This window comes from Sphaerodactylus townsendi, linkage group LG02, assembly GCF_021028975.2.
Source record: "Sphaerodactylus townsendi isolate TG3544 linkage group LG02, MPM_Stown_v2.3, whole genome shotgun sequence".
Taxonomy (NCBI): Eukaryota; Metazoa; Chordata; class Lepidosauria; order Squamata; family Sphaerodactylidae; genus Sphaerodactylus; species Sphaerodactylus townsendi.
The window spans coordinates 50967825-50983682 of record NC_059426.1 but is presented as its reverse complement, the minus strand read 5'-3'; the positions used below and the strand labels follow the sequence as shown (position 1 = coordinate 50983682).

At 46.8% G+C, this 15858-nt stretch overlaps 1 protein-coding gene across 1 annotated transcript in view; it reads right to left on the bottom strand.

Moving 5' to 3' along the window:
• The window catches only part of DARS1 (aspartyl-tRNA synthetase 1), a 73446-nt gene that overhangs the window by 24573 nt on the left and 33015 nt on the right, over positions 1 to 15858 (bottom strand). The window contains exons 5-7 of the mRNA XM_048484497.1: positions 5878 to 5980; positions 4312 to 4392; positions 2845 to 2904 (exon numbers count right to left, since the gene is read on the bottom strand). Coding sequence (XP_048340454.1) covers positions 2845 to 2904; positions 4312 to 4392; positions 5878 to 5980 — 244 coding nt within the window. The remainder of the gene's footprint in view (positions 1 to 2844; positions 2905 to 4311; positions 4393 to 5877; positions 5981 to 15858) is intronic.

Sequence of the window (15858 nt, the reverse complement as noted above, 5' to 3'; positions counted from 1 at the left end):
CCTGGCATTCGAACAGACTCACAAGAGCTCATGTAGTGATCCAAATGGACAACACTGCCACCAAAGCCTACCTAAACCATCAGGGAGGCTTCTAATCTTCTGTTTTCCACAGAGAGACCATCAAAACCCTCTCTTGAGTGGAGAAGAACCTACTTTCCTTACAAGTGGAGCATATGAGAAGGGTAGTCAACACACAAGCAGTTTGGTTCAGTTGCCAGGAAATCCAAGAAAGAGAATGGAAAATCAAGAAAGTACTCTTCTTATGGATCACTCAGTGACAGGGCATGCCAGTAGTGGACCTCTTCTCCTCTCTGTCCCATTTCAGGATGGATTGTTTTTTCATTTGATACTTCCACCCACTGGAAGCTATGGATGCCCTGAGATCCCCATGGCCCTGGGAGCTACTTTATGCCTTCCACCTGTAATAGTCTGATATGCTGGATCTGGATCCCATTTGCCATCCGGACCCAGACAAATGGAAGCTGACCGCATGGAAATTGAGAGTACGAACACCATGAGCCGGCGTAGTATTGTGGTTAAGAGTGGCTGACCCTAATCCCCACTCTTCCACATGAGAGGTAGATGCTAATCTGGTGAACTGGATTTGTTTTCCTGCTCCTACTGCTGGGTGACCTTGGGCCAGTCACAGTTTTCTTTGAACTCTCTCAGCCCCACTTACCTCACATGGTGCCTGTTGTGGGGAGAGGAAGGGAAGGAGTTTGTAAGATGCTTTAAGACTCTTTACAGAAGTGAATGGTGGGGTATAAATTCAAACTCAAATTCACTTTCAAACTCTTCTTCTAAGATCAGGTCTCAGTGAGACGGTCACCAAGACCATCCTTGCATCTAGAAGACAATCTACAAATCAAATTTATAATGCTACATGGAAGGCATTCATACAATGGGCCAAGAGAAAGAAGTTGAATCCACTGGATTCGGGTCTACACTCTTGACCTTAAGATGGCAAATGGCTGCATTGTCCACACCAAGTGGACGGATAATAAACAGCAAACCATCCCCATGAGATCCATTTCCTTAAGGGTGCCTGAGCCAAGGATAGATCACAGGTTCATCAGTTTCGCAGCTGGAGACTAAGCATGGTCTACATGCTCTCACCAAACCTCCATTTGATCAACTCAGTCAGGTTCCTTTGAAGTTTCTCAGGATGAAAACAACATTCCTGATCACAGTAACCTCTGCATGCTACAGTTTGGAACATCAATCCAAATCTATGCACTTTTCATAAGGACAAAGTCATGTTACATCCAGATCCAGCTTTGCAAGCAAAAATCCATTCCAGATTTCACCTCCAAAAGGAAATCTGTCTACCTTCATTCTGTCCCATTTTGATGGCACACCTTAGATGTGAGAAGAGCATTGAAAGTGTACGCTCCATTTCAGTTGATTGTCTCTGTACATAAGTTAGTTAACTGCTGTTCAGAGAGTCCTGAACTGAAGAGGAGTGGTGATCCCATGCCAAACAGCAAAGACAATGTATTGCTTCCTGCCTCCCCGACTGGACAGTGTTAATCACCCCCAAGATGTCCTCCTTATGCTCCAAGGAGAAGGACGCTTTATGGGAAAGTAAACAATGGTCATTCCTTATCTACAATCCTAAATAGCTGCAAGTTGCCCAAGGCTCTATACTTAGACACATGCTTTTAACACAATCTCAGTATATCTATTCATCATCTTCAGACTTTTTATTCCCCTCTTGGGGAGAACATCCTCCTGCCAATTTTTAAGGGAAGAATGGCACAGTGAAGCACATCTTCCACACCCATTACTCTCAGCAAAATGCAGTCACTTTCCTTCGCTCCACAGCTCATTCCTCTCTGTTGCCAAGAGCCGTGCATGTCTGATGGCACTCTGACCACCAACAATAACTGTAAGTGGTATTCCATTACTGCTAAGCAGTTCTATTGTTCATGGTTTTGTTCCTTCCACTCTGTTCAACTTAAGAATGGTTTTCTTCCTCAAACAGATGCCTAAGCCTGTACCTTCAACTAAAAGTGCCATTTTTTCAGGTCACTCAGGTCTTGACAAGAAAAATAATGCAACTGTTAATCAATTAAAGGAATAATGTTTGGTTGGGACAGATCTCTTAGATACATGCATATGTTGGTATCAAGTAGTCCTGTTTTGTTTGAGGTAATCAGTGTGCCACTTATATTTGTGTTTATTAATTTCTAGTAGGTCTGTTTTGCAAGACTGGTATAATCTTCCATTGGTCTGTGTAACTCTGACTACGTAGTGATAACACAAAAGTTCATTTTAAATTGACCCAGTTCTTTCATTTCTATAAGACATTCCATGCCAAATCAGCAAATGTGGGTCACATTTTATAGCCAGAGTTTTAGCTGAAAATTTTCAGAGATATTACACGAAGCAGAACTGGGCAAAATTTCTACAATATACAAATGGGCAGTGGTTATCACGGAAATGGTATACAAAGATTTTAAAAGCAGTTTTCAGGGCAGGCCTAAGCAGAGCTAAACTTTTCAAAAGACTCAGAAGGATGTAATTCTGCTTTGGGTGGCACAATGGATCAGCTAGTTGCTTTTCCATGGTCCACAGTCCATGCTTGGATTCTAAAAGTCTATCTATCTAGATCAACACCTTAGCAGTAGATGAAACCATTTCGTGTCACAGACAAATCCAAGGAGTTCAAGTCAAGTTGACACATTTCATTACTGTGCGACATTTAAATACAAATAAAGTATAACAAATTTATAGCAAACAAGTGAACTTATCCTTTGGCATTCTGAACTGCTACAAACACTCTTTTTGCCTTATTCTTTAGCCGTTTGTTCCATTTCAAAGCCAAACTCGTGAGTTCCTTACCCTCAAATCTATCACTCTGTTGTCCAATCTCGTATCCTGGTTTACGGTTGCTCTTCCTTCCTGAACAGTTGCAAAAGAACACACAATGAAACCACACTTAGTTGTTGTTTTTTAAATGATGTTTATGTAGCAGAAAAAAATAATCTCCCATGTTACATTTGGTTTGCCACCCACACCAAAGATGCATGATGCCTGAGGCACAGACACCTGCTATGTGTCTTGCACAGTTTGAAAGAGCAATTTGACAGCACATTGGTGGAGCCATGCTATGCAGTCTGTGCATCATGTTGTCTTCACCAAGGATGTTTCAGAACAGCTTTCTGTGCTCCAGGCCTGATGCTTGAACACAAAATCTGCAGTACATACAGGTGATAACTGAAGAAAGGACAAGTGCAAGATGAGGAAACCTCCTTTGCAGTAATGCAAAAGGTGTGAGACCAGCTCAGCCAATTGCGATGGACTAAGTGGTCCCTTAAGAATACATGCACATCTTTTAATTTGCTCCAAGGCAGAGGTCTTCAAACTATGGCCCTCCAGATGTTCAGGAACTACAATTCCCATCAACCTCTGCCAGAATGGCCAAGTAGCAGGGCTGATGGGAATTGTAGTTCCTGAACATCTGGAGGGCCATAGTTTGAAGACCCCTGCTCTAAGGGGTAACGGGACAATCATCATTGGCTTTCTGACTGTTTGGCAAAACTGCAACAGGTGGTCATTCTGGAGACTGAATACAAACACCTGACTTACTTTACGAAAACACTTATTCAAACTGTGCTGCACTTTCAACAGGATTTTTCACAAATAATGAACACTGGGAAATTTGATCCAAACCAGTATATACCCTAACTCCAAAAGACAGAATAACAGCTGTGAATCCATATCCTCCTATGAAGATAGGAGCCTCAGCATGATGAATCATGCTTGTTAGATATTCATGTTTACCAATTAGTCAAGGGTACAGGTAACAGCATGGCTTGGCTCCTAACTATCATGAGTATATCCACTCATGAAACAAGGCATTCTTACTTCCCTCTGCCTGTTTCAAATCTACACTTGGGTATTCCCTAACATCAAGTAGAGATCATGATTCAGTGGTAGAGCATGCAGAATGCTCCAGGTTCAACCCCCTGGCATCATCCATTGTTTAGAAAAAGAACTGGGCTTCAGGTGATGGTGAAAGACCTGAGGCCCTAAAAAACAGTGCACTGATCTTGACAGACTGATGGCCTGACTCAGTACAAGGCAGTTTTATGCATGTGTATGTGTTGCACGCACCATTTTCTGAATCTAGGTACTGAAAATACTATAGAAAAGTATGCAACCCTGGACAACACTTGAAAGATTCATTCAAGGCCATAAATCAATTATGTAATGCAGTAGCTACTAAAATTTAAATTCCTTGGTTAACCATTTACTTTCTTAAAGTACGCACATACAATGCTGATTACAATGAAAACAAAAATTTACCTCATCTCCTTCCACTTCCGGGCGAACAGCATCATCCAGCTGCAAGGGCAGTCGCGGTTCAGCCAAACTGATAACATAGATCTAAAAGAAACACAGACACATAAAAATAAAAAACAGAAGCAATTATTGTATGATTTAGAGGTATACTTTTGGCAGAAATATGAAACAATATTTGCACACTTGTTTGCTGAAGTAATACAAAATACTGTCAGGAAAGAAAGGAGCGTGTATTACTACAGCTTTGGTTTTGGTTTAATACTAGAAATAATTTAAGTTTGCTTTCTTCGGTTCAATGTGATTGTTGCAAGAATAGGCGCCTGAAATGAATTTCCAGAAGGAATAGCTAACTTCTGACTGCCAGAATAAGGAAAATCCAGTGGTGCATGTTGTTTCAGTATGGATGCTATAGAGAGTTAGGTGTCTCGAACCAGAATTCTAAACATCCAGAGGGTATTTTAAGAACAGAGGGAAAAGGCACAAAGGAGCTAACGGGGCAGAGCTCACTAAACAGTGCCTGGGGCTCACCCTGGGCACTATGCCCCTTCAGTTGTGGCCCACCTGCAGGGCCAGCCTAACTGGCCCTGCCCTAAACGCTACATGGAGTTCAGGTGCTGGGCCAGCTGCCACCTGCTGCCCCAATCTCCACATGGAGTTTGGAGGCATGTTTGTTGCTGGCCTCAGCTAGCCAGCTTCAGCTTTATACTGCAGGTTGGCCCCAAACCTCGGAGAGGCCAGCAGCAAACTAAGCCCCAAAGGTTGACCTGCTCTAGTTTCATACTGTTGGCTCAGTCCCCAAGCTCCACATAAGAACATAAGAACAAGCCAGCTGGATCAGACCAGTGTCCATCTAGTCCAGCTCTCTGCTACTCGCAGTGGCCCACCAGGTGCCTTTGGGAGCTCACATGCAGGATGTGAACGCAATGGCCTTCTGCAGCTGTTGCTCCCGAGCACCTGGTCTGTTAAGGCATTTCCAATCTCAGATCAAAGAGGATCAAGATTGGTAGCCATAAATCGACTTCTCCATAAATCTGTCCAAGCCCCTTTTAAAGCTATCCAGGTTAGTGGCCGTCACCACCTCCTGTGGCAGCATATTCCAAACACCAATCACACATTGCGTGAAGAAGTGTTTCCTTTTATTAGTCCTAATTCTTCCCCCCATCATTTTCAATGTTTGCCCCCTGGTTCTAGTATTGTGAGAAAGAGAGAAAAATTTCTCTCTGTCAACATTTTCTACCCCATGCATAATTTTATAGACTTCAATCATATCCCCCCTCCACCTTTGGTCAGATGATTCTTGGGGGCAGAGCCAATAGTATATACTAGAGATCAGCCATCAAGGTGCAAGAATCTCCTCCATCTTTTTCTTTCTCATTTTAAAAAAAGAGCTGCTCCATGTTTATTTCAGTTTGCATTTTAATCCAATTCATTTTATTTGTACATATGTTATCCTGCTTGCATGAGTTGTATTTGAAAAGTAGTATTGCTCTTGGGGAATCTTCTTTGCAATAGTAAAAATAAAATATAACTACTATGGCACGTGTATAATTTTGTTATAAAAACCATTACCTTTTGAACGTGCAGCTCGACATCTTGCTGAGTGCAGCCTCCAATTTTCTGTGGCACTTTCCTCACAACACCTTCAATGTCAACAATGCTCTCTTTGTTAATACTGTCAATAAAAATAGTCATTTTAGTAATTTCAGCACACTAGGAAGTATTCATCTGTAATTTGAAGGGCCATGAAGACAGCCATAAAACTCTGGTTTTTAATTTAAATGCTGAACCACCACAAAAGAATGGAACATATTGTCAAAGATATTTAGAATACATCATTAAGGAGGACAAAAGAGGTCTTTTCTAAATAATTTCTCAGCTGTGATAAATTAACACAGGAGTGGAAGGCTGAAAAGAGGGAACTGCAAAAAGATTTCTTCAGCATTTCAGAGTCAGTTATTACCTCATCAATCTGGGAAACATTAAATAAGAAAAAAATGCTCCATGTGCCAATGAGCAAGGCAACTGGACTATTATATAATCAAGTGTGTTTTTAAGCCAAAGACTTTAAGGTCAGGCACAAATAAAGCCTAGACTAGAGGTGAACCTGAAATGATATATTTCAGTCTTTCTGTTAGCTCAGGCATGGAAAATAATTAAGGAAAAATGTGTGACATACACTTTGAGTTTAAAAGTTATTTGTCGTGATTATCTTTAGGATGTAGACAGGGACCTTTTCTCGAGGCCAATATAGGTCAGAACTCACATCTTAAAAAGAAATGAAGAAAAGGTATACTAGTAAATGAAGGACTTGTGATTGAAATTTTCTCAGAGCTTCTCTCAATGATTTTTTTGGTACTTTTTGTACCCAGGTTGGTTGCTATCAGTCTACGTGTTACTATGCAGGTAAGCAGCTGCAACATTCTAGAAAATATCTGTCAACAGAGAGAAAATTACTTCCTGCTTAGTGGTATACTGAAGCTACCTCGAGGCAATAACTTCAAATGCCAATTGTTTTTACAAATGTACATTAAGATAGACACAACGCAGCCTATCCATCTGAATTTTACTTTTAAGATGTGCTCAAAGCAGCTGGCCAAGCACAATGAACTAAAAATTAAAATGCTTAATAGGACATTGTAAACAAAAGAAAGCTGAAACAAATTCCTGGTTCAAATAATTAGAAGAATATTTTATTCCTTAACAACAGAAAGGAAGGAACTGGCAGATCTTTTTTGAAGCATGTATTTGACAGTGCTAGGAGAGAACAACATGGATAAATCTGTTACCCAATATAGGTAACACAGGTGATGAGGGTCTACTAATCAATACTATTACTCTGAAGCAGGTCTCGAAGTTACCTTAAAAAATTTACTGTATATACTCGTGTATAAGTCGACCCGCATAGAAGTCGAGGCACCTAATTTTACCACAAAAAGCTGGGAAAACTTATTGACTCGCGTATAAGTCGAGGGTGGGAAATGCAGCAGCTGCTGGTAAATTTCAAAAATAAAAATAGATACCAATAAAATTACATCAATTGAGGCATCAGTAGGTTAAATGTTTTTGAATATTTATTTTAAAGAAAAACAGTAAACTAGCTCTGTAAGTGAAAAAGAGGGTCAACAAACACAATATGGTCTCAACAATAACTTTAAAAGTACAAAAACCTTAGCTCAATCAGCAACCAAGCTAAAACACAAGAGATAAAATCCTTCAAAACTGGATTCCTCCTCCTCCTCCTCATCTGTATGTCCAAATGTAACCCAACTTAGATTTTAAGAGGGATGTTATCAGAAATGGAAAATCCACTATTAGATTCCATTGTAAACAATGGGGGATGGGGCACCCCCTTTGGGGATCAATAACTTTGGATCCCCTGACCCAAACTTCACCAAACCTGGCTGGTATCGTAAAGAGACTCTCCTGATGAGACCAGCCAGGTTTGGTGAAGTTTGGTTCAGAGGGTCCAAAGTTATGGACCCTCAAAACAGTAGCCCATCTACTAATAGCTCCCCTTAAAAACAATGGGGAATGGGGGCACCTTCTTTGGAGGTCCATAACTTTGGACCCCCTGAACCAAACTTTACCAAACTTGGCTGGTATCATCAGGAGTGTCTTCTGAGGGTACCCTGAAATTTTGGTGTCGCTAGCATAAAAACTGCACCCCCTGCTGGCTGGCAAAGTAAAAACACAAATTTTTTTTAATGACCCGTGTATAAGTCGAGGGGAGCTTTTTCAGCATTAAAAATGTGCTGAAAAAGTCGACTTATACATGAGTATATACGGTACTTCATCACGAACAGAATGTGTTTCTATCTCACTACATCTGTAAGAAGGCAGATGATGTCACCAGCCAAAGCCTTCTCAAAGGACAACCCCGTATAAATGATATTATAGTGAAAGGATAGTTGCAAGATCCTTCTTCTTCCAGAAAGGAGAACTGACAGCAGTTCTATGCAATCAACATTAACACATTTGTGACTACACTCACTATATTGTCAGTGTGTGAAGATTTTTGGGCTGTGCTTATTTTAGGTGCACGTGGGTTGTGAACTGCTTGGAGTCTCCTTATATGGAGGAAAAGGAGGGAGAGAAGTATTTTAATTAATAAATAAGTAGGGATTATTCATTAATGAGCATGAGGGGAAAAAACAGACTGCAAAACTGAGTCACTAAGGAAATCAAAATCTTATTAATATCAGTCTACTTATGAGTCAAACATAAGTAACAGATTAAAGAATGAGCATGCTGTTATAGTCTGGTAAATTCTGATGAAGAACTTAAAAAAAACCCCCCAACCTTCCTGTTTTAAAAGATAATACTGCAATCAGTGGGATTTCAGCAAAAAATTAACCAGGGTTCTCTGACCCATCATTAAGTCACCCTGTGTAAATTAAAGATTGCTTTGAAGGCTCTTTAAAAACTATACTGTCATTGCTTTGCCTGCCAGCTTTTCTTGAAACTGCTCTGTAGGTTTTTATCAAAGCATTATCTATTTTTAATACCACAGCAAAACACCATCAAAATAGAAGAGACATTGGTCAGCTCTTCCATTATTTTTGACTCATTCACAAGGCCTTTCTGCACACACTCATTCCTCCATTTTACAACAGTGGGACTGACTGTAGGCATCAGATATAGCCATTTTGTATCATCCATGCAGATTTCTCTGCTTTTAAAGGTGCCTTTTACACAGCAGCTGTATGTTTTCAGCTTGGCAGTTTCCAAGATAAAGTTCAAATATTCTGTAAAACACTGCAGAGAGAATTAAAGAAAAAAAAAACCCGTCCTGGCAAGGTACCATCTTTGCCTTCCTTCCTATTCCATTTGTTCCACCAGCTATCCTAGAACTAATCTCAGGCAAAAATCTTTTGGGATAAGTGTTTTTATGGGAGATGTACAGATCTAACCACTGTATTCACAGATGGAAGAACAGGAAAGAGATGGATTTTTGTTTTGCCAGCTGGTGGACTAATTGAACAACATATTGAGCATTAATGATCTAGTAACTTTTGAGAGAACAGAAAATAGTTTTGATAGACTGGTTATAATTCTGAACAAGAGTATGGTTTAAAATTGGTTAAACCACAGCAAACAGAGAGTAGAAATAAATCGAGATTTTCCACGTTGGAGGGAGATAAGCTGTAGACTCCCACAAGGATCAGTGTTAAGACCAGTGCTACTTATTCAATGAAACTGATGGGCAACAGATACAGGACAGAAAAAAGGAAAAGCTTCTTTATTCAATACCATTAAATTGTGGAATACACTACCAGTGGAGGGAGTGATGGCCACAATCATAGATGGCTTTAGAAGGGCAGTTAGACAGATTCTTGGAGGATAGGTCCATCAATGGCTAATAGCCACGGTTAGAAGAAGAAGAGTTGGATTTACACACACACCCTTTCTCTTCTGCAAAAAGACTCAAAGGGGCTGACAAATTCCTTTCCTTTCCCCCCTCACGACAAACACCCTGTGAGGTAGATGGGGCTGAGAGAGCTCAGAAGAACTGTGACTAGCTCAAGGTCACCCAGCTGGCATTTGTTGGAGTGCACAGGCTAATCTGAATTCCCCACATAACCCTCCACAGCTCAAGCGGCAGAGCAGGGAATCAAACCCGGTTCCTCCAGATTAGAATGCACCTGCTCTTAACCACTACGCCACTGCTGCTCCTGGATTAGACCAGCACTATGAAGGTGATCGCTTTAAACAGCTCTTACTGTATACTAGGTGCCAAAGTGAGTAGATAGAGCTAGTCCAAGAGACTAGTAAGCTCTTAATTATTCACTTTTCTACAGGACAGTTTTCATCACTGGAACGAATCTATTTACTTTTAGTTCCTTAGCTGCTTTTTCAAACTGGCTGAATTTGTAATGCGCTCCAATTAAGTATATAAAACACCATCCCAACAGCTACAACATTTAAGACATTCACTGTAGTAGTGCACTGCCGACCCAGCAGTGCCGTAGTAGAACGTTGGGACGCCGACGGACCTGCGGCCTTGCCGGTCGCATCGCACCCCCACTCCTCATCCCCCATGAGTCACGGGTCGTGAACTGTCTGGCTCAATCACCGGGCGCAGGGACAATGATCTTGCCCCCAGGTGAGGATTAGGCTCAGACGCGTACGCTCCTCTCCGCACGTAGCCAGATGAGATCATGCATCACCTGATGATCTCCCGACCTCCCGCTCTCCCGGAACTCCCCCCAGTCCTCCCTCCTACACGCCCCCGATAGAGTAACAATAAAAGGTGCCAGGAACCGGCAGGCGGGAGACTCGCTAGGAACACGGACCTCCGGTCTCCCGCTGCTGGCGATCTCCACCAGATGTTATCTCCGCGTCTCGTCTCGTTCTTACGCTGACCGCGTGGGTCGACTACAAGCTGGTGCCGAAACCCGGGAATCCTCGAACCTCCACCCTGCTCACCGTCGCCTGGGGAAGGGCCGCGATACCGAAGTCCGCTGGATCGGCGCATCCAGGGACCACCGTTTCGGTATCGCCTGTCCTCTGGATCGGCGCATCCAGAGACACGCGTCCTAGGACACTCTCTCGTCCGACGGAACACCGGTGAGTATGGGAGCTTGCAAAAGCAGGGCTTATGACAAGCACGTTGACGAACTGAAAGCGTTAACGAAATGCGGCAGGGTCCCCGTAAAGAGAAGGGAGCTGCGCAAATTGGTTGAGGAGATTGAAGCTCAGTGTCCATGGTACCCAGAGGGGGGGACATTGAATCTTAAGGACTGGGAAAACATCGGGCGCACTCTTCGCACAGAGCCTCGCGCGCCGATGTCGCTGCTACTGACGTGGAGACAATGTTTTGTCGCCATCAGCCTGCAGACCTACGGCTCCCTTGCTGTAGGCCGCCCTCCTTTCGATCTTTCACCTTCAATTTCAACCCCGGAATTTTCTCTATCCACTAAATTGGACGCCTGTCCTCCTTCTGCCCCCCTCGCTCCTTCACCCATTTCAAACTCTCCCGCGGCTCAGCCGCCCCCTCCCCTTGCTCCGCCTTCCTTTTCCGAAGCCACTGCACCTCCGTCAGCGCCACGTAATGGCGCGGGTTTCAAAACTCTCGCAGAACGTATTAGCCACGATCTGCAGAAGAAAGAAACCCTGACGGAAGACGATGCCGATATTCTTGCATTGTGCCCCATCCACTTCACAGATACTGAGGAGGATGGCATAGTTCGGCGGGTTGTCGAGTACCGCCCCCTGAGCTATAATATCCTTACCGAGCTCCGCAAAGCAATGCGGGACGTAGGAGTCACTAGCCCCTACGTGAGAGGCATGCTGGAAGCCATCGCAAGGAACCACCTAATGGTTCCAGATGACTGGAAAACCACCTTTCGCATGCTCCTGAGCCCTGCGCAGTTTGTGGTCTGGGAAAGTGAGTTCCGCCAGCAATGCTTCAACAGAGCAGCCACCTCTGGCGGCGCCTACACCGCCGCTCAGCTTTACGGTTTCGATGCTTTTGCCAATCCCAACGATCAGATTGTCCTGCCTGAGGCCACCCTTACGGTCGCCTCTGAGTGCGCCTATAAGGCATTTATCAAAGTCCCCAATGCCGGCCAGCCAACCCAGAGTTTCTCCTCCATCCGGCAAAAACCCCAAGAGCCCTATGCTGAATTTGTAAACAGGCTCCAGGAAGCGCTCAAGAGGCAGGTAGATAGCGAGGAGGCCCAAAACGAGCTCCTCATGCGCCTCGCAAAGGAGAACGCTTCCATGGAGTGCCGCAGGGCAATCACGGGCCTAGGCAAAAATCCTGAACTGGCCGACATGCTTAAGGCTTGCCAGGACATTGGGTCCTCCGCCCACCAAGCTAGCCTCCTCGCCGCAGCACTCTCCACCGGCAGGAGACAGTCTCAGGATGACTGCTTTAACTGCGGCAGACCCGGACACTTCCGAAGGGAGTGTAGGCAGCCCGGTGGGGGGGCCTACAACCCCGATGGAGGAGGGTCCTCCCCCAGGAGGAGAAGGCCACCTAAAACCCGGTGCCCACGTTGCCAGAAGGGCTTCCATTGGAGAGACGACTGCCCGTCGGGAAACTCCCGCCCGGGCGTCTCCCCAGCCCAGGACCAAGGAGGAGAGTACTAGAGCAGACCCAAACGCCAAGGCCCCTGCCAAAACCACCCCCCTCTCGTGGCATCTCGCTCACATGCACCCAGCCCATCTCCTTTAAGTTCCCCCACGAGGTTCTTATCGCCCCAACCCAGTATGACGAGCCTATCCCTACCGGGACTATTGGGCTGGTGCTGCCAAAGGCCTCTGCCGCTGAACAGGGACTGTTCATCGTCCCCGGAGTGATCGACTCCACGCACCAAGGACCCATCCATCTCCAGGTCTGGACAAACATCCCACAGGAGTTGCCTGCCGGAGCCAGCTGCGCTCAGCTGATCCTCTTGCCCCATGCGCTGCCCGCTGCCGACCCAATAAAGGCTACGAGCCCCAGCAGCCAACATGGCGCAGCCTACACCACCGTCGCAGCGGTGGAGACGCCTATCGGGAGCTCCCGCCCATACCTGGAGCTCGCCATAGAAGGATGTAAGTTCAAGGGCCTGGTGGACACCGGCGCTGATGTTACCGTCATCAGAGCAGCCGAGTGGCCCGACCAGTGGCCGACCGAGGCTTGCCCGCACATCTGGGGGGTGGGGGGGAGACAAACCGCGAGACGGAGCATCCGCCCGCTCACGGTCAACAGCCCAGGGCTCGAGCGGCAGCTCACAGTCCGCCCCATCGTTTTAGACATCCATGTCAATCTCTGGGGAAGGGACCTCATGAGTCAGGTTAAAACGACTCTGGTCTGGGATGGGTAAAGCCGTCACAGATCACTGATCCCAATCGTGCCTTCCAAAGACTACTTGCTAATTTCCGTAAGGAAACTGTTCCCCCCTCCCCTCCTCTTCTCCTTCTGTTTTTCGACCAGTAGAGGCGGGAGGGCCAATTGGCTGACTGGCCCTCCCTGGATTAAAATCTGGGCCCGTCCTGATACCGCAGCACTGTCAGGACAGGCCCCAGTTTAAAAAGGGGCTGCCGCCATTATGCCGCTAATACCCAAACCCGTTTGGGTTATGGCTGCCCAGCGCCTGGCAACTTTATCAGTACCACGTTAAAGGCCAGGCGCTCAGCCGAAACCGCCCCTTAAGGAGCGGTCTCGGCGGGCGGCAATCCCCCAAGATAATTCGATCACAAAATCTAGCACCATCCAGCTTCCTGCATTAGCCACCAAGGTCACGGTAAGTGCAACCCCCTTGCAAAGAAACCCCCCCTTCCTTTCTCCTTTGTGTGTGCGAGGAATTTGCCTCTAATTGCCTGATTGCTTCATTCCCCGGATGCACCCATCCCCCCAAAAGGTGCTCCCAAAGCCCCCTTTGTGCTGCTGATTAAGCATGCATACCCACAATCCCCCCAGAACTCGCCTGTTCCCCTCCCCCTCGAGGCTCGGACCCTCGCCTTGACGCACCCTGATGACGCTCTGAAGCCAATTCCCACCAGGGTCGCCTACCTCCTGCCCTCCCTGTCAAACAACTAAAGAAAGAGGAGTGTAGGCGGCCCCCAGGAGGGTTGCATTAGAAGCAACCTTCACAGGCTGCAAAACAAGCCTCCCTCCTTCCCATATTAAATCTAAACACTAACTCGATCCCAATCTCCCGCCATCCGCTCTAGAACTGAGCCTGGCGGGAACCGGCCCCCCCCGTAACCTGGGAAAGGGGTGTGTGTTTCAGTCCCTCTTCCTACAGGTTCCCGTGGACTCCGATTCGCCATGACAGGCCAACCCATGGAATGGCGCCAGGAGGAAACCAACCCCATCCCGGAGATGGAACGCATCTCTCTAGAGGATCCCGCCCAGCGATCCCGACAGGAACGCCGTCGCCAACGCCCAAAGACCCGAATGACCTGGGGAGACGTCAAGGCGACCACCAGCCAGGCCCTAGCGTTGCTGCGCCAGCAAGACCACCCCGAGACGCCCGAGAACCTCTGTGCCGCTCTCTTTGCGATCATCACCACCAACTCAGCGACCACCATCCTTTGCCTGCTCTGCTGCCTCCTGCCGATGGCAATCGGCCACCCCCTGGCAAGCTTTCACCAGACCAACATCTGGGAGCAGTTTGCTGCCGCTGCCAACGTCTCATCTTTCTGCCTGGGCCAGTACCTAGGAGTCGGGAGCCTGTTAAGCTCCTGCCTGCTCCCCGTCTGCAAAGCACCCGGAGACTTCCTAGCGGAGTCTGGGCTGAGCCCCTTCATGAATGCCTCATCCATCCGATATTCTATGAGCGCCGACTGGGGACCCGTCGTCCAAACCCTCCCGGCTGGCGCTCTTTCCCTTGTCACCAAGACGGTCGCTAACCACGAGTCCAACACCTGCGCCCGCATCACCGGCGCAGCCGAACGGGAAACCGACCCGGGCCCATTCGTCGGCTCGGCCAGTTGGAACTGCACACACATGGAGGACATTCCCCCCGTGTTCGGAAACATCCTGCTCCCCAGGGGCTGGTTCTGGACCTGCGGGGAGAGGACGTTTAACTACATCCCCGCCTGACTCCCTGCCGGAACTCTCTTAGAGCGTTCTCAGTCAGCCTCACCATTATCCCACCTCAGGCTCCACCTCCTGGAGCCTGATCGCCGCCAAGCCGCCGCTCCGCCTCTGCCTTTCTCGGGGAATTCTCCCAGTCGGAGCGGCATGACGTCGCCCTCTCCGAAGCGGTGAGTTCGGCTCTCCCTCGCAACTTCTCTAGTGGGGAGTCCCCGGACTCGCTTCCTACAAGCGGTTAAGACTATTGGCCGGGCTGGCCTGTGCCCTTGGCGAAGTCCATCAACTCTACCTCCACCGCTTCTGGATGCCCTGGCCTCCCGCCGAAAGCAGGCAGGTGGAACTTCGCTGCCGCAAGCTTACCCCAGACAATCGTAAGCCGCTTAGTTGATTATTTGTTGTTGTTACATCACCAAGGTTGCGAGAAATGTACATAATATGTGTTGTTTTAATCTTTCGATAATTCCCAGTTGAAGTCCAGCATGAAAGTGCGCGGAGTTGCAAGAAGTTGTATCTAATCTGGAAGTAGGCGATGCTTTTGCTCCATTCGGTGGTCAGCCCTCTGGAGCTGGCTGCCGGGAGTGATGGTTGAGTGCTATTGTACAGCTCTGCATTGGTTTTAATTGTGAAAAAAGCCCTCAAGCTATCGGATCTTGCTTCATCTCAATGCGCAGTTCTGTCTAATATTGCCTCGTAACGTGTGTAAGAAACCCCCTCGCCTCTCACTTACCCCGCAGCTACGTTCTAATGTTGCACAAGCAGCTTGGTCAACTTGACCATACGGGCGGATATGGAGACAAGCGTTGCCCTTTAAATCGCTCTCTTAGCTTCGCCCCGCCCGCTTTCTAAAATGTAAAAAATGCGCGAGGAGATGTAGTAGTGCACTGCCGACTCCAGCAGTGCCGTAGTAGAACGTTGGGACGCCGAATGGGACCTGGGCGGCCTTGCTCGTCGTCGCATCGCACTCCCCACTCCTCATCCCCCCATGAGTCACGGGTCGTGGAACTGTCTGGCTACTCAAT